The 26,224-nt window shown below is 42.3% G+C and overlaps 1 protein-coding gene and 1 long non-coding RNA gene across 16 annotated transcripts in view; both read left to right on the top strand.

The window, feature by feature from the left end:
- Positions 1 to 26,224, top strand: part of nfixb (nuclear factor I/Xb) — a 180,763-nt gene that overhangs the window by 36,923 nt on the left and 117,616 nt on the right. For 13 of the 15 annotated variants that reach the window (XM_037544662.1, XM_037544660.1, XM_037544653.1 and 10 more), the window contains one exon: positions 22,206 to 22,737. In XM_037544662.1, the coding sequence (XP_037400559.1) occupies positions 22,206 to 22,737 (532 nt within the window). Of the gene's footprint in view, positions 1 to 21,269; positions 21,440 to 21,481; positions 21,721 to 22,205; positions 22,738 to 26,224 lie in introns of those variants that run through there. The other 2 variants (XM_037544656.1, XM_037544649.1) reach the window with 2 other exon arrangements.
- LOC108440996 lies at positions 12,907 to 16,332 on the top strand. Its single transcript, XR_001858897.2, has 2 exons — positions 12,907 to 13,244; positions 15,913 to 16,332. It is a non-coding gene; the product is annotated as an uncharacterized LOC108440996 (long non-coding RNA).

The raw sequence follows: 26,224 nt of genomic DNA, 5'->3' as shown, positions 1-26,224 counted from the left end.
GAAGAGGGGAAAGGGATGTGGGCAGTCATATTTACCGATAGGAAAAGGGTGTTCAAGAGCACCGCTCACCTCAAAACACCCTTGCTGTGTCCCGCATACAGCTTTTTTTTTCTCAGGGCAGCTTCTCTTAAAGAAATCTGAAGGCATTGTAAGTTAAAAGTGCGTGTTTGTGTCAAAACTTCTCTCTAATGGATCTTCATTCTTCAATCCTCAGTTCAGTTATTAACCGCCTGAACTCTCCAGAGCTCATTATTCACTTATTAGTCTTAATTAATCAGTTGGTCTTAATAAGTCTTGTAGTCCTTAGGGTTTAGCTAAATATATGTCTTTTGAGCATGGCATCTATTGATCTCAATACCGATTAAAAAAAAAATTGCATAAATTTGTTAAAACATATACAGTCATTCCAAGTTGTTTGATGTGAAATGGTGCACAGTGAGAAACTGAATTGTTTACAGAGGTAGTGATGGGAGCTAGACATGTGAAGGCGTTTGATGCCTTTAAAAGTACCAAAAGTTATTGCATGATGAGGTTGCGAAACCTCTGCTTGATGCCCGAGACTGCTTATTGATAGTTTTGCCATAAGGTTTTTGCCTGAAACATATATATGTTTAACACATATTCATGGTGGAAGAGCAAATGTGAGGCAAAATACTTACAATACTTAATTATTTATTTATTTATTTAAGACAATAACTTATTTCCCATTGTCACATATGAAAACTCAGAAGACTGGTGTTGATTCATTGGTCATTTCTGATAAAAAAATTTTTTTTTTTGATATATTTGTGTTAAAAAGAAACACTTTCAAAACCTTTGCTTTATGCTGTTCACCTGCACGATGGTGTGTATGCGCTCCAAAATGATTCAAAATTTCACAAAAAAGTCCTGCACTAATGACTAATGACTAAACAAAGACTGTTGCTGCTTAAGCTATTCTCTTTTTTTCAGAAACTCGACTGCCTTAAAACAGAAAATGCTTTAAGCAGCTATGACCTCTTGCTTAGTCATTAGTTGAGTGTGGGCTTTCCAGAAATATATTTATGTTTATTTATGACATCATGACGCTGGATTCCTCCTGCTACCATCGTACTGTCAAAACCAGTCTGAATGACTTTTTTTTCCCTCTCAGTGACTGAATTATGCACCGTTGGAAATCCCCTTTAAGACAAGTTATCTACATATGCTCACTCATGCTAGCCAGCTCTGCGTAGGACAGAGTGTACAGATCCGTGTGAATTCAGGCACAGACATGTCTGTATGTTAGTCCTTTCCTGTGCAGAACTGTGTGTGTGTGTGTGTGTGTGTGTGTGTGTGTGTGTGTGTGTGTGTGTGTGTGTGTGTGTGTGTGTGTGTGTGTCTGAACTCTTAGGGCAAGAGGTGACGCTGGCCCCTTCCGTCTAGGCCGTGGCGACGGCAAAGGAAACTACGTTTGACTGTTTGTCTCTGTTCTGTCTGTCTTTGTTTTTCTCTCTCTCTCTCTCTCTCTCTCTCTCTCTCTCTCTCTTGTTCTCATTTCTATTACCCTTTCTCCTACATGTAATTACTCTTTCTGTCTCTCTCTCTCTGCTCGGACCTAAATGTGTACTTAGTGCACTTAACTACAGAGTGCCATATTTGTTAGATATGCTCACTAATATGCACACAACCTGTTTTCTGCCAGAGAACATGCTTTATCAGTCCCGTGCTGGACACACCTAAGGGACAGCCCATAAGCCACACGCCCCGTTACTTTTCCCCACCAAACACACCACCATCTTTCAGATACTTGCAACCATTTGATCCCAAAAATTCATAGCCAGCGAACCTCATGACCAGAATTAAGAAATTGTGGCCAGAATTATTGAAAAATGTTTATCATATGGACTGTATATTTACAGTCAACATGCATCAGCACTACAAATGAGTCAGGATTCGTTGATTTTAAATATTTATTTAAAAATGCACATTGATAATAACAGTGTGGCTATGTTAGATATCATGATGGCTCCGGTTGGCAAATTCTGACAAAATGATTTGATGAAGTTTATTCTCCATCCAACTAAAATAGGTCTTGCACAGCAGGAAGAGAAATAGTGGTTCTGTTATTAATGGATATTTGTGAATGTGCGAAAATTCATCTGGTTTGGTGGCTTATTTAAAGGGATAAAACTATGGCAAGTGGCCACTTTGGACCAAAATGTCCAGTCCAGTGGCATCGGGCAGTAGGCATTGTTGACCCCTGCAGAGGCTACACATATCTGTCTTCATTTCTTATTTACTTATACCCTGGAAAAACAAAAGCTGCTCAGATATGATTGACAATTGGTTGATTTCAAGGGTGTCATAGTAAAATGTGACAATAAACAGATGCAGGCAAAGCAAGAGAGAGAGAGAGAAAGAAAGAAAGGAAGAAAGAAAAGAGAGTGTGGTGCCCAGGCATGGCAGAGAGGATCAGTAAGGGTTGTGAGTTCTTGAAGATGGTGATAAAGAGTGACAATGAAAGGGTATAAGAAAAACGAGAGGAAAGAAAGAAAGAGAGAGGGAGAGAGCAGAGCAGGCACAGCAGAGAGGAGACAGTAAGGGTTGTGAGTTGGGGCCGGCGCTAAAGCATTTGCATAAAGGGCAGGGCAGAGTGCCCGGCGGTGGAAAGGGTTGGCACCGAGCCTCGCAGACTGGCAGAGGGGGAGACTGAAGAGAGAAAAATAGTAGAACGGGAGAAAGACGGAGAGGGAGGGAGAGAGGGAGGAGGAGGAGGGGGGGATTTAGTCAATAGTGCATCCCTTGTTCTGCGAGAGGAGGGCCCGGCTGTGTTGGCAGCGGCGATGGGGAAATCTCTTGTTTGTGTGCTAGATTGCCCCTTTATTTCTTTGATTGCGGAGCGTTCAACGCTCGGCAACTGTACAGTCTGTGTGAATCTGTGTGCAGGCCGGGTGAGAATCCACATGGTCCGGGAGCCGCGCTCTGACACTGTCATATAGTACGCCAGTGGTGTAAAGCTCTGACCTCACAACGATCAGTTTTGATTATGAGTCTTTATAACATGTGATGTCAGATTTCACGTCGTACATCATGAAATCTGAGTTTTCATCAAAATTCAGTTTCATTCTTCCGACACGATTCATAGTTCTTTTTCAAAACGCTCAAGTCTGGCTGGTGGAGCTGTTTACACAGTGGCCGATATATAATGCAAACAATACACCAAACCTTATGTTCTCAGACAGTTTATTTTCAAGAGGTGACATATTTCAGTAAACCCAGCCAAATAATACAAAAGAGTGCATTCACCAGAACATTGCTGTGATTGATTCTAATATTTCAAAATAGGGATGCAATTTTTGGGCAAATTCTGTTAATCAACAACAGACTATTATTAGTTGCTGATTAATTGTTAAAATAAATGAGGTAATCAATCAAAATGAGGTAATCAATTACAAAACGGAAACTTCCAGCCAGCTGACAGGCTGAGGTGCATTTAAAGGCTTTGTGAAATACTTGATATACGCATACTATGAGTGCACACATCAAGTGAATGCTGAATTAATGCACTGAGATATTCAAAATTGTTGGACCGTGGCATGTAGTACTGATAGGTGGGGCCAGGCATAAGTGTATAGCAAACAGCCCAAAACCAAATCAAACAAAGCCTACGTAAGGAGTCGGTTTTGTTTAATCTGAGGGCCTAGCGAGTATAATATGTTCGTGATTAAATGACTAGTTACTAAAAAGTTGACGCAGTGACTGCAGTGTATAATTAAGGGCTGCTGAAAGTTTTGCATTCTACAGATTACAGTTAAAGTTATATTTACCCCTCATTACTAGGCCATGTTAAAATGAACATGAATTTGAGGATCCTGTCTAACTTTGGCTCAGTGCACCTCAGTAACTCTCAAAATCTGCCGTCGTCCTCCGTGTCCTATTTACGCAACCAGGTGTGAATGCACTCATTGGGGTAACTGGTTCACGCCTTCTTTTTGAAAACAGGGAATCGTTCATGCCCTCCTCAGTTTGATAGATAAACCTGTCTGCTCAAGTGGGAACTGTTGTTTTCTGTAAATAAACTCAAATTAAATTCCCTTTTTTATACAGTTGCATTGATGGAACCATTGGTTAATCACTTTTCCAAAGCCAGTACAATTGAACCCAATTGCCAGTTGAACTGCGATTTATTGTTTGCAATGTGCTGCATTTTTACATCACTCCAATACAACACCCCACACAACCACCTTAAATTTCACCGAAAACCAAGTTTGCAGAGGGCCCTGCTATGTTTATTTTTGCTGCCCACATCTCCCTCCTGCTCTCCACCATATCATCGCCTTCTCCCTCTGTTTGGATATTCAGTGGTCAGAGCGATACCGTACACCCAAACTGTGGTGTGTGATGGAGCTCTATGTGAGCTCATCCACTGCTGCTTTCTTTGATGTCATGGGCACGTTTTGGACACTGGCCAATCGGTTTGCCAGAAGCTTCTCTTCACTGACCAATGAGAAAGCTCTGGTCGAGTCGCGCGCCCACCCGAGCATTGTGACTTTTTCAGGACAATGAAGTGTACAATGACCACAAAGGGCAGTTTAGATGTTCCACTACGTAACCCATGTTGTGAAGTGAAAAAATATGTTTAGTTAAGTTTAGGGGTAAGAGCAGGGGTTAAGTACAGCCTACAAATGGTGAGGGTTAGAAGGTCTGGGAACAGTTTATACATGGTGTGGCCCGTCCTTTGTCCATTCAAAAGCAGTGTGTAGCAAGGCTGCCGTAGATAGCTGATGTCAGAGCTCTGCTGACTGAAAAGAACAGAGATGGTCAGTGTGGTAGTAGCCGACCCTAGACGCTTGATGCAACGCTTTGTTTGTCCCCGACTCAAGCAGTGTGGCTGCTTCTTTTTTCGTCATTATATGCAACCAGATTTTAAAACAAAGACTTCTTTGTGGGCGTTAAAGTAGTGCACTTTTTTGTTCTTTTTTTCAAGGCACCTCAAAGTAGCAAGTCCATGTGTGAATAAAAAAGGTTGGTGCTGATATGTGCTGCTAATTGCTTTCAAAGGTTTTCTCTCCTCACCACTGTTCTCTACAGGCCTGACAATGCTAAGCCTCGGCTTGAATCTCAATGAACATGAAAATCAGAGCAGTGCCAGCCGCGCGCATCGGCCCATGCAGATAACTTTGTGGTATGTCGAAATCAGACCCAAGTTAAGTAGGCTCGAGATTTCCGATAATGCTGCAATAACAATGCTATCGGCACATCAAAGCAACTCGGCCAGAAGGGGAATAATAAACAGCCAATAAATTCTACAACTGGAGGTTTTTTTTTCTCCTTTTTGTCCAGATTTAACTGTGATCTGCGACTCATCATGGTACAAAAGATTTACCAGTGACTGTTAGAGAGACTGCGAGCAGATTGTATTTGGGGAAAAAAATAGATATTTAACAAATGAAATTAAGTAAAAGGATTGCCAGGACATTTACATAAAGATCCCCTGCTCATCTTTTTTTCTCCTGTAAGTCTTTTATTTTTCTCTTTTTATCTATCTAAACATCTCTTTTTCTGTTTTGGCTCTTGCATCTCTTGCTCTTTATCCGCCGTTCTCTGCTGAATAAGTGGCATTGTTGCGGCCCCTGTAGTGGCCCGAAGTGCTGTGGTGAATATTTTAGCCTGCTAGTGTGACCCAGGACCAAAGAGTTTCACCCTCAGTGAACAAACAGGCTTGTTTAGAGCCTTTCACAGCACAACCATCCGCCGGCACACACATGCAAAAAATGGAATCTTCTGCCTAGTACACACATGGGTTGATGGCACAAAATTGTAAGCCAGCAGTAAGGTAGATGGATTATGGATAGGGACGTTTAGTTGGCATCAAAAGTTTTCATTGCAGACAGTTGGACGTATCCTAAGGTTAGAAATAAAAATCTCCAACCATTTTGATAACAGCCGATCCAGACTTAGTCAAACACCGGTTTCTGGATGGCATTTTTCCTCATCTCACAGTTTTAACAAGCCAAGAATTTTTTGTTTTGTTTTATAAACCATTTTGTCTGCAAGCTATAGCAGTGTTTACATTGCATCGCAGCCCTTACGCACATCCTGTTAGATAAGATAAGAAGGAAAAAGTGCAGGCATGCATGGTATCATGGTAACGTTGTACAGAATAACATTGAAGTGCTATCAGTTGTTGATCATTGCAGGGCCTGCTCAGCCCTGGACCAAGGTGGTATAATTGCATCTAACATTTAAACATTTTTTGAAACAGTGGGCCAAATTTATCAGACTGTTCTGAGTACGAGGGCTTAGTAGCACTTTCACTTAATAAAAACATTTTTTTAACAGAGGTGAGCAGATTAGGATCAGCATTCTTGCTGTAAGACACGTGATAAATATGTACCAGTGTTTGTTTAGTGCACCGATTGGCACTGATGTCTGGTATTAAAGCAGTACCCAGGTGTGCAATGCAGTAAGTACAGCGCAGCATAGTTCAGGTGTGATCAGCTGGTGGAGAGTCTCTGGAGTCAGTATGTCTCCAGGGAAGCTTGTAAATGCGGTGTTCGTTAATGCAGTGCCGGCAGTGGGGTTGGAATGTGCCGTTACGTGCCTGAAGGCTCTAAAGCCCCAGCGCCTTTCGGGGTCCGCCGGGACACGGCGCGATGCTGCGCTGAGCCTCTGCTCCCTCCATGGCCACAAATTGCTTGCAGATTTTTCACACATAGTAACGCGCCGGTTTGTAAACTGGGGTAATTACAAACAACGCCAAGCGCTGCTTCAAAGATCTTTCCGCATCACTGGCTTGCGCACGATCTGTGTGTGTGTGTCTTTCTTTCTGGTGAACTTCTTGGTCTTACTTTATTATTCCTGGTGTGGGCTTTAATAAGGAGCTGGGTTGAGGGTAGTGATTAGACTGATCACCAAAGGGACTTTTACAAGGCTGCTCTAAAGGAGAGTGGAAGAGGGTGAGGGTAAAATAAATTTTTGTTATCATAGGCCTGTACTGAACTGTGGTGATAGTAACTGTGGGTTATGGTGCAGGGAATTTGTTGCAGTCTTTGGGGCTTTTTTTTTTCTTTACATTTTTTATTCCACAAAATGTTTAGACGTAGCAACAAAAATATGATAATAAGAACAGCACTTTTCTCCCTGGTTGTTTTGTGACAGTAGTTCCTAACACTGAAACAGATGTGGGAGCAGGCACAGTGATAACATTAGAATTAAAGCTTAGTCTTTGTCAAATAGAAGAATATAATAAAATCTCAGTTCAGTAAAAGTCTTTTTTATGGTACATTGGCATCTTTAATTTGGTCACTATATTGTAATTAATCTAATTGAATTATCACGCAAGCTTTACTGTCCTCTGTGTCTCAGGCCTTATCGTTTTTGGCCGAGGGCATTTTGCCCGATGTCTGATTGTACGAGACCGGGGATACAGCAGTGTTTTTTCCCCGAGATCTGGGGCCGTTTTATCTGATATCCGAAACCTGACGCTGTGGTCAGAGGATGTCCTAAAGTGAAGACACTAATATAGGTGGCTTTTTGTACAGGCATGATATCTGCCTGCCCCACCACCTCTATTTCTACTAATTGTTTGATTGTCTATATTCTTAAATAACTTGTTTTTCACTTTATATTTTGTCACTTTTAAAAAAAAGTGCTATATTGATGCTGCGTTTTGTCCATTCCAACTGGTTTGCTCAGAAAAACTACATTTTGTGATAGATAGTGTGTCATGAAGTATCATTTGCCATATTACATATTAGAAGAGGGGGAAATGAGATAGAGGGAAAGAGTGGGTATAGAGGTGTGGACCGGAGGGAGAAGAGAATCAGACCCCAAAGGGAAAGTGTTTTTTAGCCTTCTTTGGACATAGATGGATGTGGGAAATACTTAGTTTTCATCTGATACCCAGATTTCCCTGAACTCTCACTTAGGTATTTGGAGTTGAATTGATACTTGGACAGATTGTTTGCTCACAAAGGAAGAGAGTGTGCTGTAATAGATGGACTGATAATACTGGAAGTGAGACTGTGCCGTTGGTGTGGGTGGATCGACTCATATGATATCACGGTAGGATGTAGGACATTAAGTGTTTGAATGTTTAAACTGCTTTGTACATTGAAAAAAAATGAGTGTATTTGATTCTAACATACAATCATATCCATGTGAATGGAATATATTACAACAGCACAGTTTGTCTTTTCCTTTACTTACTTTTGACTTATTTTTGCTGCGGTTTACAGTAGAGTGCAAAAGTCAGAGACTATCATTTATTTCTTTAATTTGTAGTCAAAACAGCCATTAAGCACAAGTAATTTACTTTTCTCTGTCAGAAAAAAAAAACAGAAACTACACAGAAGCCTAAAAAACTTCACAGCTTTCATTGTTTTCAGGAAATTTCCTTGCAATTTTTCAAAAAATTCAGAAGAATTCAGAAGAATTATCTCCACAGTTCAGTCTTAGAAGTTTGTTGCATTTTTATGCTTCTCACAATCCAAATAATCCCGAACACATTCAGTGATGTTGAGGTCTGGACTCTGGGGTGGTCAATTCATTGTTCTGAGACCAGCAACGTCTTTATTTGACTTGCATATTTTCTTCTTTTTTGCCTGTTTCCTTTCCTCAGTAGCAGCTTTTTGACAGCTACCAGTACTTTTAAACTCATAATGTTGAGTTGTCTTCTCAGAGTGGAAGGGTGGACAGAAACACCTTTGGACTTTTTCAGATCTTAATCAAAGGTGGACCTTGATTTTTTCCTTAAAGATAAAAGATGACAGTTTTGGTGGTCAAGCTGGGCTTGCAGGGTTGTTAGGAGGGTTGTTTAATCATTTTAGAAGCTCTAACTTCTGTCTTTTCACTTATCTCCTGAAAACCTGACAAATCAATAAATTCCACTTAATAGTTGTTTTGGCTGGAAATTAATGAAAAGAAAAGTGGTTTTTTTTTGGACTTTTGCACAGTACTCTTTCAAGTCAGTTTAGTGCATTACTTTCTGTGTGTGTGTGTGTGTGTGTGTGAGAGAGAGAGAGAGACCTCACTCTGCTGCAGTATCGTGTCAGTCTTAGCCCTTTTCTTTTATCGTTTCTGACTCACCTGAGTGCCTGACTCTCTGTCCGTGGAGAGAGCAAAAACAGACGTGCAGCAGAACGTTAGAGGAGGTGCAGACATGCCTGCTGCGTATTACCTGTGCCAACACACACTCGCACACACACCTGCTCCCTGCCTCACACCTCTGTATAATCATAATCACAGACAATCTCTGTCTCAGGGTGTGAAAGGGGCTGTGTGTGTGTATGCGTGCATTGACAGAGGCATGTTCCAGTCTGACAAACTCTCAGAAGCAGAGGAGATGACCGGCTCGGTTTTGGGTCTGCTGTCTGTGTGTAGCAGAGTGTTTTCAGTGCTGGCACGCCGGCGTGTCTGGGCTGGCATCCCCACGCCACCATGAGCACACGACTCTCCTACTCACACCCTGCTCTCTGTCTGCTGCCTCACCACTTCTCACTTTTACACCGTCTCACACTCTCGCTGCAGGCCCGTCCTTTTTTCTGTTTTTGACGTGAAACAAAACTCGTAATCTCAGAACAGTAACTTTATAGGAGAAGGAGAGAAACATTGTTAAATCGTGAACCTTGACAGATCTGTCCAGACTTCCATTCTTCTCTCCTGTAACTGCATAACTCACACATTTTGTATTGTTTTCCAAGCAGCGACTGGATAATTCTCTAAGTCTCAGGACAGGGGCACCCAAGCAGTCTTGGGGGGCCACAATGCAATGTTTGTGGCCAAAAAAAAACAAAACGATACACAAATAAAGAGGTGGGTAGGTTTCAAATAGAATTTTTCAAAATTTGTTTTTAGTGGTGCATGATCGGAATCTGCCCAGATCGGAATTAGTGTGTTTTTGTGGCAAGCATGCGATCAGCCTCGGAATTGGCAAAACTTTTTTTATTGTGCTAAATAGCCAGTTCCCTCTTACTTTCAACTGAGAACTTCATTTGACTGAGGTTTTAAAATATTGTGTTTGTATACTCCACACAGTGTGAACCACAGGTTAAAAAGGCTAATAAAAAAATCCCTTAACCCTTTAAATTGGCCGTAGAAATGTATAATCCATGTATCCCTAATATTTTTAAACATTTTTAACACTGTATGCTAAATATGCTAGATATACTTAAATATTTGAGAAAAAAATATTTTAAATTTAAGGAAAATGAGAACTATATATATATTAAATTATATGTAGCGTAAAAATTGCTCTCTCACTGGGTGAAGAGATTAGATTGGAGTTTTCAGGCGAGCCAAGTCAAACATCTGTGGATCACACCGTGGGCAGCCCTGCCTTACGATGTTGATGAACAAAAAAAGCATAAGAAGTTAGCTTTAAACCTGTTAACACACATTCAAGGGGAATTCCACCCCAAAAATCTGTGTAATTAAATGGTTAATATGTCAACCAAATAAGTCGGCGTTGATATATTTGAAATTCTCTGTTCAAGAGAAATAAATCAGAAGTGTTCACAGTGGTGCTGATAGGAACCAGACACCTGAAGTGTTTAATTCCTTCTTATTTTTTCAGAATGATCACTATTAGACCATTATCAACATTACATATATAAACTCAGACACATGTAGGTCCAGTGGTTAGTTTGGTCAGTAAATGAAATGGCTATAATTGTGTCGTGTGTGTCTTGATCCCTAGTCCCTATCACCACCACTGTAAAGAAACCTTAGCTAGTAAGTTTCTCTGTAATTAATCATTTTAATTCTTTAAATATGCATACATTTTGAAAAATTGGTGCAACTCTCCTTTATGAAAACATGGAATGTTTGCTTTTTTTGCTTAAAAAAAAGAGGTTTCTATGAGAAGAATGATTTCCTTTTTTTTCCACACTTAAGCCATCTCTCTCTCTCTCTCTCTCTCTCTCTCTCTCTCTGTCTGTCTCTCTCTCTCTCTCTCTCTCTCTCTCTCTCTCTCTCTCTGTCTCTCTCTCTCTCTCTCTCACTCTCCGTATCTCCGTATCTCTGTATCTCTGTCTCTCTCCCTGGCTGGGGTGCAATGGTGGTGTCAAAGGGTGAAGTTAGTCGGCTCGGCCCAGTCTTCTCCTCCCTGTAGGGTGTCGGGTCATGGTCACCCCCTGGCAGGGTCAGGGACGCACAGCGGGCTGCCCCCAACCCAAATCTCTCTAATTAAGGCCTCACGCAGCTCAAATGATCCAGACATCCTTACAGAGAGAGAATCACACTCTTCGACCGTGTGTCGTGGCAGAGGGAGACTCAGTCATTTCGCCTTTATAAATATAGGCGCCTTCCTTTTTGGTTCCGGCCCAATCTGACTACATCTACGCTTATAAATTTGGACGCAGCACAGCTTCTGTGTTGTCATTTTTAATGATGTGCTTTATAAATATGAACGCACACTTTTTTGTCTTACAAGCCAGTGAGTTTTGCTGCTGCCAACTTTCTTCTTTTCTTTTCTTTTCTTTTTTTTTTTTTGCAGCAAGTCCGTAGGCCGTCCAGCAGGACAGATTTAAGCTTTGCTTCGGCAGCTTTTCCATGAACAAACCCACAAGTCTCTCGGGTTTGGGTGGAACGCTAGGCTGTGTCCAATTAGCCTACGATATGAGGAAGGATACCATTCTGAAAACCCGAATTAATTGCACGATACTTTGTCATTAGCTCACCATTTTGACCAAATAGACATTGGACTATTCTGCATTCATTTCAAATGCAGTAAGTTAATGAATTCTGGTTTTATAGGCCTTAGACACACAGTCGTTGCGAAAAGAAAACACTTCCACATGGAAATGTGGAAAACATTTCGCATGAGGATTTTTTTCTTTCATTGAGAGTTTGAAGAGATGCAGCCTGGGACCAGATATTCTGCTGTTGTAATTTAATGCTGCCGTGGTCTCATGTGATGGAGCTCCTTGTGATAAATCGCCTTTCTGTGATTATGCTCATCTCCTCTCAATATTGTATCCCTGAAGAGCATCCTCTCCTCACCATCACCGCACAGCAGGGGTTTTCCTCAGGCACATCCGTTTCGTTGTGTTTGAGTGACAAAGGCACAGAAGATGGACCGGTCAGTGGCAGTGCTCCCGACCTCGACCTGTGGGTTTCCAGCTGAGGAGCCTGCGACATTAAACAAGCAGCACTGGCCGGTTTCTGAAACTAAAATCAGCGCTGAAAGTGTGTATGTGTGTGCGCTGCGCAGGATGAACTGGATCCTAACACGCCAACCTGGCCTGTTTGTGCGTCAGGAAAAAGCTTAATTTATCTCGTTTGAATTTCAATAGCACATTTAAATAGCACAACTTCTGCCAAATGACTGAAATGCAGGCAGCCAAACTTTAAGGAAACTGGTGGTGAGTATACAGAGGCTCACAAAGGTAGTTCTTTCCATGATGAATTTCTGTTTATTTATTTGGACAAATAAAATTTCTGTGGGTGCGTTTTGACTCATAGGACACAGTTTTACTCAAGGGCTATTAAAGGAATATTTCTTACAGTGTTTCTTTCATATGTGTGGCTGGTGACCCAGTAGAGTAGCAGTGGACAAATGCAAGCTGGCTAACCCGTTTTATTCAGCTTGTCTGTATTAGTACACGGTTCTAAATAATGTAAAGCATCTCCTGAAAAGCCTAAAGTGTAGTTTAATTTGAAGCTCTTTGTTTTCCTGCTATGACTTTAAGGAAGCTACCTGATGAGAAAACCTAATGAAGTGGGCCACAATGCTGAGACGTTGCCCCATTATACACCATCACATAGCAGTTTATGCTAAAAACTGAGCATTTTTACGGAGTTTTAGTTGTATCAGCTGTTCGTCTCCTGTCTTTACACGCGTGTAGTTCGCTCCACAGCCGCACAGCGTGACCTTTTACGTGTCCGCGCCTGTCTCTGACCTCCTTTTCTCTGAAAGAGTTAATTTGCTTCTTGGCAAAGTGAGCCGAGCTGTGTTCAGGCCTACGAGCCCAGAATGGAGACAAAGCGACACAACAGAGCGCCTCGTCTCAGACTTCAGTAAAAGAAAGCAGCTTCTAGACTGAATTACAGCTCAACGGCCTCTAAACTTCAGTGAAACGGCTTCACTCTCTTCGCCACAAGAGCGTTATTATTGTCATTATTATTATTTTATTTTATTTTAAACGGAACCACTCGTGCTGCTCGGCTACTGTAGGTCTGCTTTAGCTACGGACTTGGCGGCACTGCGTGCGGGAGGCCGGGCGTCTGTTCTGTGCTCAGTAATGTGCTCGGCTTCCCTTCGGCTCACGGCTGTGAGGCAGGTGAGGACAGTTTAGAGTCACAGTGACCCAAAGAAATCTCTCTCTCTCTCTCTCTCTCTCTCTCTCTCTCTCTCTCTCTCTCTCTCTCTCTCTCTCTCTCTCTCTCTCTCTCTCCTCACTTGCTTATGCTCTCTCTCTCTCTATATCTATCTCTCTCTCGCTTTCTCCTCACTTGCTTATGCTCTCTCTCTCTCTCTCTCTCTCTCTCTCTCTCTTTCTCCTCACTTGCTTATGCTCGCTCTCTCTCTCTCTCCTCACTTGCTTATGCTCTCTCTCTCTCTCTCTCTCTCTCCTTACTTGCTTATGCTCTCTCTCTCTCTCTCTCTCTCTCTCTCTCCTTACTTGCTTATTCTCTCTCTCTCTCTCTCTCTCTCTCTCTCTCTCTCTCTCTCTCTCTCTTTTTTTTTTTTTTCTTGTTTTGCCCGGTTTTGTCATTAAGTGTAAATTGATCCGTTTTTTTTCCGCTAATTTTTTTTTTTATTTTTAGGAAAAAATATTTAACCCTCACAGTTGCAGCCGACAAGCCAAAGGCTGTTTAATTACGCGTAATGAGTATAAATTCGTTAGACTTTTTAAAAATGGGATGTAATATTAGAAAAGGCGGCTGACGGTGTTACTACCGAGGAACCTTTTTCACACGGTTGTGTTTGTAGTCTGTGCTGCTACTCGTGGCGTCCAGGCCGAGCTGTGTAAATAGGCGGAATGAAGCGCTGTTGTCTCCTGCGAGCTAATCAGAGATGAACGCAGGCCACATCCTTTCCATTTCAACAGAAAAACGCTGCTTTCTCTCCGTGCATATGGATTTGGATCGTTTTATGCCAGGAAAATATATTAGCTAATGAGTTTGGCCACACGAGAGATTTTTTTATAGTGCAGGCTGTGAAATTACTCACATCGTAGCCTATACATTATTCAAAACAGTTCATACTTGGGAGTTGATGGCGTTTTTTTATTTTTTATTTTTCCCGGCCAAATCGCCACCAAGCTGCATTTATTTTGTAGGTGTTTGGGTGGATTTTTGTTGTCATTAATTGGAGGCGGATTTTCCGGACGGTGACAAACTAAACCCAAATGGTCGGTCAGGGGGTCCAGCGCCAAGCTGCCACACGGTGTCTCTTCGCTTCGCTTGGCTTCTCTTCTCTTTTTTTCTCTTCTCTTCTTTTCTCTTCGCTTCTCTTCTCCTCTCTTCTCTTCTCTTCTTTTTGCTTCTCTCTTCTCTTCACTTCTCTTCTCTTCTCTTTGCTTCTCTTCGCTTCTCTTCTTTTCTCTTCTCTTCCCCTCTCTTCTCATTGCTTCTCTTTTCTTCTCTTCGCTTCTCTTCTGTTCTTTTCTCTTCGCTTCTCTTCACTTCTCTTCTTTTCTCTTCGCTTCTCTTCCCTTCTCTTCTTTTTGCTTCTCTTTTCTCTTTTCTTCTCTTCACTTCTCTTCTTTTCTCTTCGCTTCTCTTCCCTTCTCTTCTTTTTGCTTCTCTTTTCTCTTTTCTTCTCTTCACTTTTCTTCTTTTCTCTTCTCTTCTCTTTGCTTCTCTTCTCTTTGCTTCTCATTTCTTCTCTTCACCTTTCTTCTCTTTGCTTCTCTTCTTTTCTCTTCTATTATTTTCTCTTTTCTTCTCTTCATATCTCTTTTCTCTTCACTTCTTTTCTCTTTTCTTCTCTTCACTTCTTTTCTCTTCTCTTCACTTCTCTTCTCTCCGCTTCTTTTCTCTTCTTTTCTTTTCTCTTTGCTTCTCTTTTCTTCTCTTCACTTCTCTTCTTTTCTCTTCTCTTTGCTTCTCTTCTGTTCTCTTCTTTTCTCTTTTCTTCTCTTCACTTCTCTTCTTTTCTCTTCTCTTCTCTTTGCTTCTCTTCTCTCCGCTTCTTTTCTCTTCTCTTTTCTTCTTTTCTTTTCTCTTTGCTTCTCTTCTTTTCTCTTTTCTTCTCTTCTTTTCTCTTCTCTTTGCTTCTCTTATCTTCTCTTCTGTTCTCTTCTCTTCTGTTCTCTCCTCTCCTCTTCTCTTCTGCTGTCCTTCATGCATTCACACTGAGGGCAGAGGAGGAGGAGGAGGGCTGGCTGCTCTAGTCGTGCTGGCGGAGAAGTGAAGTCAGACTGACAGAGTAAATCTGCGGCTGTTCGCTCACCGTCTCCGCGCTGTTTGGCGGATATAAAAACAATTTAACATTTTATTCAGTTATTATATGGATCTTAATTGGCGCGAGCCCTTCATAAACGTTCCGCTTGAGCGCGCCAGTGCAGGAGCCTTAGCGGCCCGGAGGGGCTTCGTTTAAAATGACAAACGCCCAAATGCAAATTAGAAACACGTTTGTTTTTATAGCTTCAAATATTTATTATAATGTACGTCCACTTTAAATCGAAAATGAGTGTTTTTGCTGTTTAAAAGAAGACACTTCAAACCTAAAAAAAGAGCCAACAAATAAAAAAAAGCTGATCTTTTATTGTTGTAGTGCATTCACACGAATTTCTCTCGTTTTTCACGGTGTGGTCTTTTTAGGCCTGATTAATTAAACTGGTCCGTGTGAAGGCCTGCTAGTCTGAACGAAATCCACGTCCAGGTCGTGGTGGACAGAAGAAACCAGCGTTTAAACAGGCGCTAAAAATGTTTCCTTTTAGGATTTTGTTCGTAGTAATTCTGTTAAAATATTTCTGGTCTTCATATTCCGTGTCACCGCAGCAGGTTGGAGTCTGTTAGTGAAGCTTCGCCAGGGACGCTGTTAAATCTCCCTCAGAAACGCCAGCGCGGAGCCTCGAAACACGAGCGACCTCCTCGGCTTCGCTTCTGCTGTCCTTCCCGTGGGTCTTTCAGACTTCAGCAGCCTGAAGGGCGGAGAGTCGCGGACGGACTGCGGCTCGTAGAGATCAATAGGAGAGAGCAGGCGTTCCAGCGGCGCTGCTCCGAGAGCGTTTCAGATGATTGAAGTGTGTTTTTCTACCGTTTTGTGTTGGGTCGTGTGCTGCTCTACCACCACACTGCCAGATGAAAGAGACTCCCGTGTGTTTCTCATATGATTAAATGTGGAGTTAAAAAGTCACCAGAAGTGATGTCCTTGTGAATTTCCCCACTGTGGTACTAATAAAGGCTTATCCTATCTTATCTTATCTTAATGTGAGCAGCATGCAGGGTTGGGCAAAATGCTTGATGGCTGAAAACACAGCCTGACTCCATTTACAATGGGCACATAGGAAAAACTCTGCTTGTGTCATTTTTATTTAATTTACCCTTTTCATCTCCTTCAAAACTTCCAGTGATGGACGAAGTGCACAAACCATGCACTTGAGTTAAAGTAGAGACCCCGAGGTAAAATATTACTCCAGTAAAAGTAGAAGTTACCTTCTCTTGAGTAAAAGTACTAAAGTATTTGCCTTCAAATGTACTCAAGTATAAAGTAAAAGTACCAAAAGAGTAATTCATTCAACTTAGTTCCAAGTTTAAGTTGAATAAAAACTGGCTTTAAACTCAGGATCACAGATGAGCTCCTTTACTATGTTGATCTGTAGGCGTCTGTTCATAAACATAAACCAGTCCAAACTCATTTACTATAAAATGAAATGGTGTTTGTAGAAATTCAGAAAAAAGCCGCGTCAGTCTCGACTGCATATGTGGACATATTTCTATATTGAGCTCTATTTACACAAAGTTAGGTTAGTTCATCATTTATGTTGAACAGACTCTCCCAAAGTTTTACGCTGCTGCGCTGACGTTGAACCGCGTGCTGCACTGGGTCGGTATGACCAACAGGTCAAAACCAGCTCTAAACAAAGTGACCGCTGGGCCCTGATTGGTGCTCTGGCTTTGCGCTTCTTTCGTTTTGACATGTTACGTTTTTATACACACAGAAACCAAAAGGAACGACAGATTTCTCAAAATGTAGGAGGAAAAAGTCGGATATTAGACTCTGAAATGTAGTGGAGTGAAAGGAAAAAGTCGCCCAGTAACGGAGAAACTTCAGTACAGATACACCAAAAAATACTAAAGTACAGAAACTAATTACATTTACTCAGTTACTCAGTTACTGTCCACCACTAAAATTTCACCATATCATAATCATATCTTATAAATTTGGCTATACAATTAACAGCAGTAGTGATTCTCAGTTAACGACATGTATGTAACTTGCCATGGAACACCTGCACAAGTCCAGTACAAGACCAAAGCAAGGCTTATCACTTATGAACCATCACCCCTGAAGAGACTGATGAGTTTAGTAATGCTGAGATTAATACATAGCTCATCATATCGGTTTATCAGGCTATTCCGGCTTTAGCAGGAGCCTCAGTGTCTGTAAAGAAGCTGTTTGTTTGACTTCTTCTTTAGGGTACCTCTTAACACTCTGTGTGCTGATTTTAAAATAATTAATGAACAAGCACTGGTGATGTTTCTTGGTGTAGCTGCATGTAACTCGGATAAAGTAACAGATACCTCGTTTCTGCGTTTTGAATAATTCTTCCCAATACTTGTGGTTTGGTACTTCTCTGATAGCATATAAACATACGTGGCATGAAATGAATAATATGTGGTCATGTGACACAATATGAATACTGTTTGATCACATTTGAGTGTCACACCCTCAGGTTACATATTTGAACAGTATAGAAGAATCAACTGTGGTGTGAGAAAATCATAAATCAAAAATAAGAACGTTCCACATGTGAAAATAACACAAAGCGTATAAAAACCCCACGTAATTATTCACAGGTAAAAGTCATGTGATTTGTAAACCTTACTGCATAATAAATAAAACATCTAAGTAAATAAAACGAGATTAGATATAATTAAAGCTGGCTTGATAGGTGTTTTGTCTTCCATGGGCCCACAGATCAGGTACTAATGACTCTGTTTTACCGTATTGGAAGCAAGAAATAAGCTAATATTGAGACTGAAGATTGCTTTAGACCTGAATGAAATATAGAAACACTCATTTGCAACCTGAAAATTAGCCAGTTCTGTGTATATTGTTCCATAAGAAGCTACTGCTGCTGAAACCATGGCGAAATCTTTCAAGTAGACATTCTACTCAGCTTGAATGCTCTACCAGGAGCTCGGGCACCACTGGAGGAAGCCATTAAAGACCATGTTTCGTGCAGAAAAAAGCAGACTGTTTGGTTTACATATGGGCACTGCCTGTATCCGAAACAAGTGCATTCATAAACAAATGCTCCTCGCCTCAGGTTGGGCTTCAATTAGCATCTTACAAAAGACCTTAAGCAGGTGCTGGTTTTGACACATTGAATCCCATTTGAAAGAGATCAGTAATGAAGAGGTTTAAGGTAAATAAGGGGGGGCATATTTGCGTTGTGACAGGTGGATTTGTATAGCCGCTATTATGGAGACGCCCTTCAGTGGTCACTGCATACGGCCCATTTGATTGAAGGGGAATTTGCATGTGTATGACGGCCTGGTATTTGAAGAGCAGGTCGGGATTACATGTGGATCTGTGGCCGAGCCAGTGGCCGAGCCAGTACCCGGCGGTCACTAAACATCCGGTAGCACTTACCGTAACAGCTCCGTCTCATAGTCCAGTCATAGAGGACCAGTCTTTCAAGCATTACTCCACTTTATTTCTTCCATTCTTGATCACATCTATGCGCAATCTCTGCTCACGTCTGGTTCCATGCTTATTTTGAAGAGCTATGTCCTTTTGTTGGAGTCGCTCGGTAGCAGCCTGGTCTGTGAATTCAGGGAAGGGAAGCATATGGTTCGCGTCATCTGTTGGACGTTTTGACTGAGTAGTTCATCTGCCATGTCTGAATTGGACCGCTGTGATTTAGGTTTGTGTGCTAGAGGCAGTGTTTATCAACTAAAAGCAAAGTCTTTATATTGAGTCTGTTGTGGAGCCACAATGGGGAACATCTAGAGACATTTTACACCTGCAATGAATATGAGATTTAAATGGTTCAGTGGCAACAAAAGATGTCTGGCCAGATTTGATCATCTTGGTTCGGTAGACAACAGTCCTTGCTGTATGATGCCTCAGAAATAGATTATTGTTGACTTTTTAATGTCAAAAGCTTCACGTTAGTACAAAGCAGTATTAAAGGCTACATGTAGCCTATATATGCATCATGTCAACAAGTAATATTAAATGACTCTTTTATCTCTAGTAGCCCTTCAGTTTACTTATTAAGATGTTGGCAACCATATGAGAAGCATTGTAAAGCTTATAGATTAGATTTCAGTTTGAATGGAGCTTGCATTATTGTTTCAGATGTATTGAAAACGTATGTATTGATTGTTCTTTCTGCTTCTTTTCTCCCCCCCATCTGCTCCCTTCCACAGCTAAGCAGCTTTCTGATAGATCAGATAACCCAGACGTGGAGAAAGAACTCAGTCCTTTTTGCCAAGCGTAAACAAAAGCACAAATCAATACAAATTCTGTTACGGCTCACTTACATGGCATTCCTGAAAACAGCGCTAATGTTATTGAATGAGGTGAAAGCGGCACAACCTGCTCAGCCTTAATGTGACTGCTAGGCCTGTAGGTGACTGAGGAGGTGGGCTCTGCACCCCTCCAAGAAAGCTTGCGGTGTTGGACACTGCAATGGATGAGCACGGCATATGTTTGTTTGTGAATCGTAGAGGAGCGCGCCGGCATTCTAGGGGGGAACAGAGGGGGCGCCCCGCTCTCCCACGGCTTTGTTTCGGGGCGCTAAATCCGGGAGCAGCTGCCGGCTGTGGGGTCTGCTGGGACTTTTTGGGAGCTCTGTGCGTTCTCCCATCGCCCTGTGCCAAGGTGGCATTACGCAAGCTGGGAGAGAAAGAAAGAGAGAAACTGGATCTCAAATGGTTCCCTGTGTTCTATGTAGTGCACTACATAGAACACAGAACTATGGCTTCTTCACCCAAATAGTGCACTGTATGTCCAATAGGGAGCCATTTGGGACACAGCCAGAGTGAGGGAGACAGAAAGAGAGGGGAAGGAGGGGGCGGTGGACGCTACTTTAGCAACTGGAGAGCAAGGCGCAATGACTGCGATGGGGTTTGGTGTTTGAGGAGGGCAGCATGTCCGCTGAACTTTGCCTCAGTGGCAGATAGGAACTTGTCAGATTGGCAAATTGTTTGCCGTCGGACTGGACTGCGTACTGTGGCTTGCCCTCCCTCCCTTTCTCCCTTCCTCTCTTCTTCCCTCCCTCAATCTCTCTCTCTCTCTCTCTCTCTCTCTCTCTCTCTCTCTCTCTCAGCCACCCCTTCCCCCACCCCCTTCTCTTTTTCCCTCCCTTTCAGCTCTTGAAGCTAACGCATTGGCTGGGCTACAGACATCTTGTTGCCAAATAGGTGGGCCCTACTCGTGTTGGCAAAGACTCAGGCAATGGTTAGGGAAAGAACGCAGAGAGGACGAGCGAGAGAGAGAGAGAGCAAGGGAGCGATCGAGCAAGCCAGAGAGAGAGAGAGAGAGAGAGAGAGAGAGGAAAAAAAGAAGCAGCACTTGGGTTTGCCAGCGGTCGTACGAGCTCGTCCAACATTGATTCGCCTCTCTCTATTTTTTTTCCCTCCCCATATTCTGTGCTTCGCTCTCGCCAGCTCCCCCCTTCTTTGCAGGAGTGTGTATGTATGTGCGAGGGAGAGAGTGTGTGTGTGCGCGTATACGTGTGTGTGGCTCTCTCTTTCTGAGTCTTCTGCTGGACTCAAAGATCTAAGCAAACACCACTACCAATTACGCTTTGCCAAGGATTTTTTTCTCTGGCTTCGTTTTCTTTTTTCTTCTCTTTTTTTGTAATTTTTGGAAAGCGCAAAAGCAGTGTTTATTTTGCAGTGTGACTTTTCCAGTTGTTACACTGTTTTTTTTTTTGTTTTTTTTTTGCTTGTATCATACTACCTGCAATTTTTATCTGTATTTTTTTTTTTGTCATTTCAAATTTCATATAACCCTTTCTGACTTTTTTTTTCAGCAGCAATGACTTAGATTACTGTTTTGACTTTTTTTGACTGGATATTTTGAAAAAGAAAAAAACAAATTGTTTTAAAATTTTTTAAACCTTATAAAAATTTTTCTTCTGTCTTTGGAGCTTCTTCTGTCTACTACTTTTTTTTTCTTCTTTTTTTTTTAATTAAGTTCATTCACTTTGCGCCAAATTTCTTTGGTCTTGCCAAACCAGCAGTTGCTTCTGCAGGGAGCAGCAAAAGGACTGGTGCGGGCGGAATTTTTTTTCCCTCCCTCCCCGTTCTGAACAGCGTGCCAAATTTATGATGAGAGTGCAACATGGTAACTATCAGGCTCTTTCTCCTTCTACCTCTTTTTGCTGCAGTGTGAGTTTGATGGTGCTTGCCTGCCTTATCTTGGGCATAGCGAGCTGAACATGCCTGGACTTCTGTTGCCTGCTGGTCATCCGGAGAGCGCTCGCGATGGCAGGTGTTGAAGCGGCTCGGTTCGACCGCGGTCTGGTGGTGGCCAGGCTTGGCGGCGAGGGGCTGGGGCACGGCAGCCCTGGCACAGGGGCGCCGTGGCGCGGTTTAGGCTTTGTCACTGAGCGCTGTGTGCTGAAGGTATTATTGGAGAGCTGAATGGGGCTTCTGTTGCTGCCGGGGATCGCCAAGCTTGTCTTGGCCTGACCTGACTAGAGAGGAACTGCTCGCATTTTAATCGCTGAATTATGGAATTCCATTACACGCTATTCACTCGTAAACCGGTTAAACTTTTTTTAATAATGGCTCTGACTGTATTACATGTTTGGAACAGTTTTTTAAAATTAATTGAGTGATAACGTTGCTGCATGTGTTTTTCATTGGAGTTATAATGTTTAAATCTTTTTATTATTGACATATTCAGTCTGATTAGTGCATCTGTTTGTTTCCAGGCTCTCCTATTGGTAGTGTAGTTGTGTTACAGTTATATCGTGTTTGCTCTTCCACTTTCAGAATAGACCCCCTTTCACTGTAATACTGTTTGTGCTCTGTCGTTCTGTGTTGTATTGTTTTTAGTTGGAAAACTCACTGCGCTCCCTCCCTCCTTTCTTCCTTCCGTTTTCCAGGATGAGTTTCATCCCTTCATTGAGGCGCTGCTGCCGCACGTGCGCGCCTTCTCCTACACCTGGTTCAACCTGCAGGCCCGCAAGCGCAAATACTTCAAGAAGCACGAGAAGCGCATGTCCAAGGATGAGGAGCGCGCCGTCAAAGATGAGCTGCTGGGCGAGAAGCCTGAGATCAAACAGAAGTGGGCGTCGCGCCTGCTGGCCAAGCTGCGCAAGGACATCCGGCCTGAGTTCCGCGAGGACTTTGTGCTCACCATCACGGGCAAGAAGCCACCGTGCTGCGTGCTGTCCAACCCAGACCAGAAGGGCAAGATCCGGCGCATCGACTGCCTGCGGCAGGCCGACAAGGTGTGGCGGCTGGACCTGGTGATGGTCATCCTGTTCAAGGGCAGCCCGCTGGAGAGCACGGACGGTGAGCGGCTTGTCAAGTCGCCACAGTGCACCAACCACGGTCTCTGTGTGCAGCCTCACCACATTGGGGTGTCCGTCAAGGAGCTGGACCTGTACCTGGCCTACTTCGTCCACTTGCCAGGTCAGCTGTGTTCACGCACACACATGTACAGAGATATACTCATGCTCAGGCACTTAATGGCAAATTATATGCATATAGGCACACAGTTGCTTTTAGCAGCAAAAGAATATTCATGGTGGGCAGTATGACAATGTGTTTTGTTATTCTGAAAAATTTTGTCATGTCGTTCTTTTCTAACATATCTTACTTAAAGAAAACTGAGCAACAGTATGTATCGTTGCAAAGAGCATAATAAGCATTGTTTAACTGGATTTACCATGTGAAATGTTGAATGAAGATTCATATTTAAATATGCCAACGCTGCTGCTTTCAACTTACTAAGCCGCAGAAAAATGAAATATTGTGATGCATTCCATGTTTCATGGAAATACCTTTATCGTATCGCAGTGATATATTTTTGCCTCATTGCCCACCCATAACACGGTCACACCTAGTATCAATGGCAAATATATATACAGGGTAGATTTACTTGATAAATACAAAATATGTGCAGAAATAAATTTGAGAGGGAGCTGCATTTGAAAGAAGTGGGGATTTTAAAATGGATGTGATTATATGAGTATTTTAGTGAGTGATTTATTTATTACACATTCACATGCATACGAGGATTTGAAGTCTAAAAAAATGACTTGTTTTCAATTTGTATCATTTTCAATTTTAATTAATCAGTTCATTTAAAAATGGATTCGTTTGGATACATTTTTGAGTGTGCACATATTGTTGTATGAAATGGTGCTGCATAACTGTGTATCCTCTGTGCAGGTTGTCTTTTTGTGTGTGTTAATTTGAGCATGTACTGTGGTAGTGGTGGTACAGTGACAGCTGGCCTTCTCCCAGCCTGTTTGAGGAGAACGGGCTGTCTGCACCCGAGCCCAGCCACACACACACACACACACACACACACACACACACACACACACACGCACACAAACATTAAGCTTTACCACCCCATCAACACACACACACTGCAACCCTTTAGTGTGGCTTGTGATTATATATACACACATCAACAGGCTGTTTAGTTTGCTTCATGTTCAGTAACTCTGACAGAAATGACTAATTACCTTTGAAATTTAAATGATATTTAAGCTGTATAATTGTAGATGGTAGTATAATTAGCTAATCCTAGATAAAAAGACACAAACTGTCAAATTAAGATTTTAATTTATATATATATATATATATATATATATGTGTGTGTGTGTGTGTGTGTGTGTGTGTGTGTGTTTTCTTTTTTTATAATTAAAGCAATAGACAAAAGAGGAGATGATTGTTAAATTTCAGGTGTTAGCTGAAATGAACAACAGTGTAGTAGAACATTTTTCACACTCATAATTTATGTGCATTAGTAAATTGTACTATTTATTTATTTATTTTGCCAGTGTGACATGTCCCTCTTTTTCCCAACCTCTGCATTATTTACATTGACTATCTGTGTCTCAGAATTGCTGAGCTTAAACCCATATGGGGAATTTTGCACAGCCTCTGCGTAGCACCTATACATACTTCTCCTCCACCTTCACCCGTCGTCACGCAGCTAGATTTTCCAATTGTCTCCTGCATTGTGTGGATATTTGGCCATAATGCGTCTCTTTGGCACAGGGCAGAAAAGAGATTTCACGCCCCATGCGGAGCTCCTTTCAGCGGCGGGTGTCCGTTAGCCGCTCCGTTGTGCCGCACTTTTCCTGTCTCACAATATGCCACCTCTCGGCTTATCTCCTGCTGCCCCGGGCCTTTAATCGGAGGCCTTTTAACCTGTCCGACCAATCATCGCTCCAGCAGCTCACAGAGGGCGATGACTCTATTTGCGGCAAAAGAGATGCATCGCACATAAAGACAGGCTTGAGTTTCTCGTCTTTTCAGTTAATCCTTTACATTACAGGCCTCTTATACACATACTCGTTTCACAGTGTACCACTATGAATGTAATATGCTGCTTTTTCAAAGTTTGATGAATTATTTTGCTTTCTGGAATAATTTTTAACGGTCTATGTATGTTTATATCTGTACTCATAAAAAGATTATGTAGGTGTCAGGTCGTTTAAGAAATACTACCCTTCAGTAAATTGTTACTCATTTATTTAATTGTTCTAACATAAAAAAAGTTGTATCTGATGTTTGTTTAATTGGTATGAAAAGACATCAGGTTTCACTTCTTGCTGTTATTGCGTGACAAGTTGCATTAAAATGTACAGGGTTGTGGGCCAAGACCTCAGGCCACTCAGATCAGGCGGCGTCCCTGGTTCAGCATGGCCCGGAGCATTATGGGAAGAGTTTTTGTGTTTGTTTGTTATGTGCGTCTCAGTGATGGATGGTGTGTCCAGCGTTAGTCATATTTGGACTGAGCTTTCTCGTATGGCTCTTACTCTCACACAGTCATGCTGGAAACATGTGTCCACTCGCATCCCCAGTCGAGTCTCAGCCAGTTCAGGGAACGGACAGGGTGATGGTCAGTGATGCCAAATCCACAGTCTGTGGGCTAGACATGTGAAAAGCAGAGAAAGGAAGAGAGAGAGAGAGGGAGTGGGGGAAGAGAGAGTCCAAAAGAGTTTGCTCAGTAAGAGGAGTACCACTGCTGGTGTTGTGTTTTTTTTTTTCTTCTGCGGAGAGAAAGAGACAGTGATGGCGGAAATGACACTTTTAGAGTCCTGTCATGCATGAAATTCATGCTTCACAGCGATTTGAATGATCTCAGAATAATTTCGCCATCTCTTCTGAGGTGTTAAAGATAACTGAGAGAGGTGTTGCAAGCCTACAGGGAGGCAAGCGGGAGAGCTTAAAAAAAGTGTAAGCATCCTTGCATGGTGTGAGTTCGCCTGCTTTCTGTAACGCTCGTATCTCCTGCATTCCTCCACCTTGCATAGTTACAAGGCAATAAATAAGGCAGCTGCCATTGCATGCTCTTCCTAGGGTACGAGCGTCGGACTTTGGGCCAAGTGCGTTTTTGTCCCTCAGACATGACGTGAAACAAAAAGAGAGATAAGGTCAGTGAGAGCAGCCGAGCCTTTGAGCTAGAAGAAAATGCTTGCGTTCCTTCTTGGCTGGTAAACAAGGGTAAAGCGTCGCGTTTTGGAAAGCGGACGGCTCCCCCGCTGCTCAAGCGCTCTGGCCCAGGCCTGAGACCAGACCCACAGAGACTACAACATTCATTCATTATTAACCCCTGAGACTCTATTCATTTATTAAGCTTAAAACTTATTATTCAGTAACTCTGAATTATGGATTATTCAGTAAGTACTATAAAACTAATGCAGCTTACGCATTAATGAGACCAGCCACCAGGTCCTTATAATTTAAGGGGTTAAATAAATAACATGCTGTCTGCCTAATGGTCATTTTTTACAGGCTCTTTCGTACAACCCCCGCTGGTTTGATTGGACTCGCTTAAACAGAAATATAAACGACTCTGGGATGGTCACACGTTTGCGCTGTATTAAACAGGGAGTTCGCCATTCCGACCGCAAATGGTCGAGTTTGGACCATATTC

The sequence above is a fragment of the Pygocentrus nattereri genome, chromosome 14 (assembly GCF_015220715.1).
Source record: "Pygocentrus nattereri isolate fPygNat1 chromosome 14, fPygNat1.pri, whole genome shotgun sequence".
Lineage (NCBI taxonomy): Eukaryota > Metazoa > Chordata > Actinopteri > Characiformes > Serrasalmidae > Pygocentrus > Pygocentrus nattereri.
Note: the sequence above shows the minus strand (reverse complement) of the source record. Positions and strands in the feature narration are given on the sequence as shown.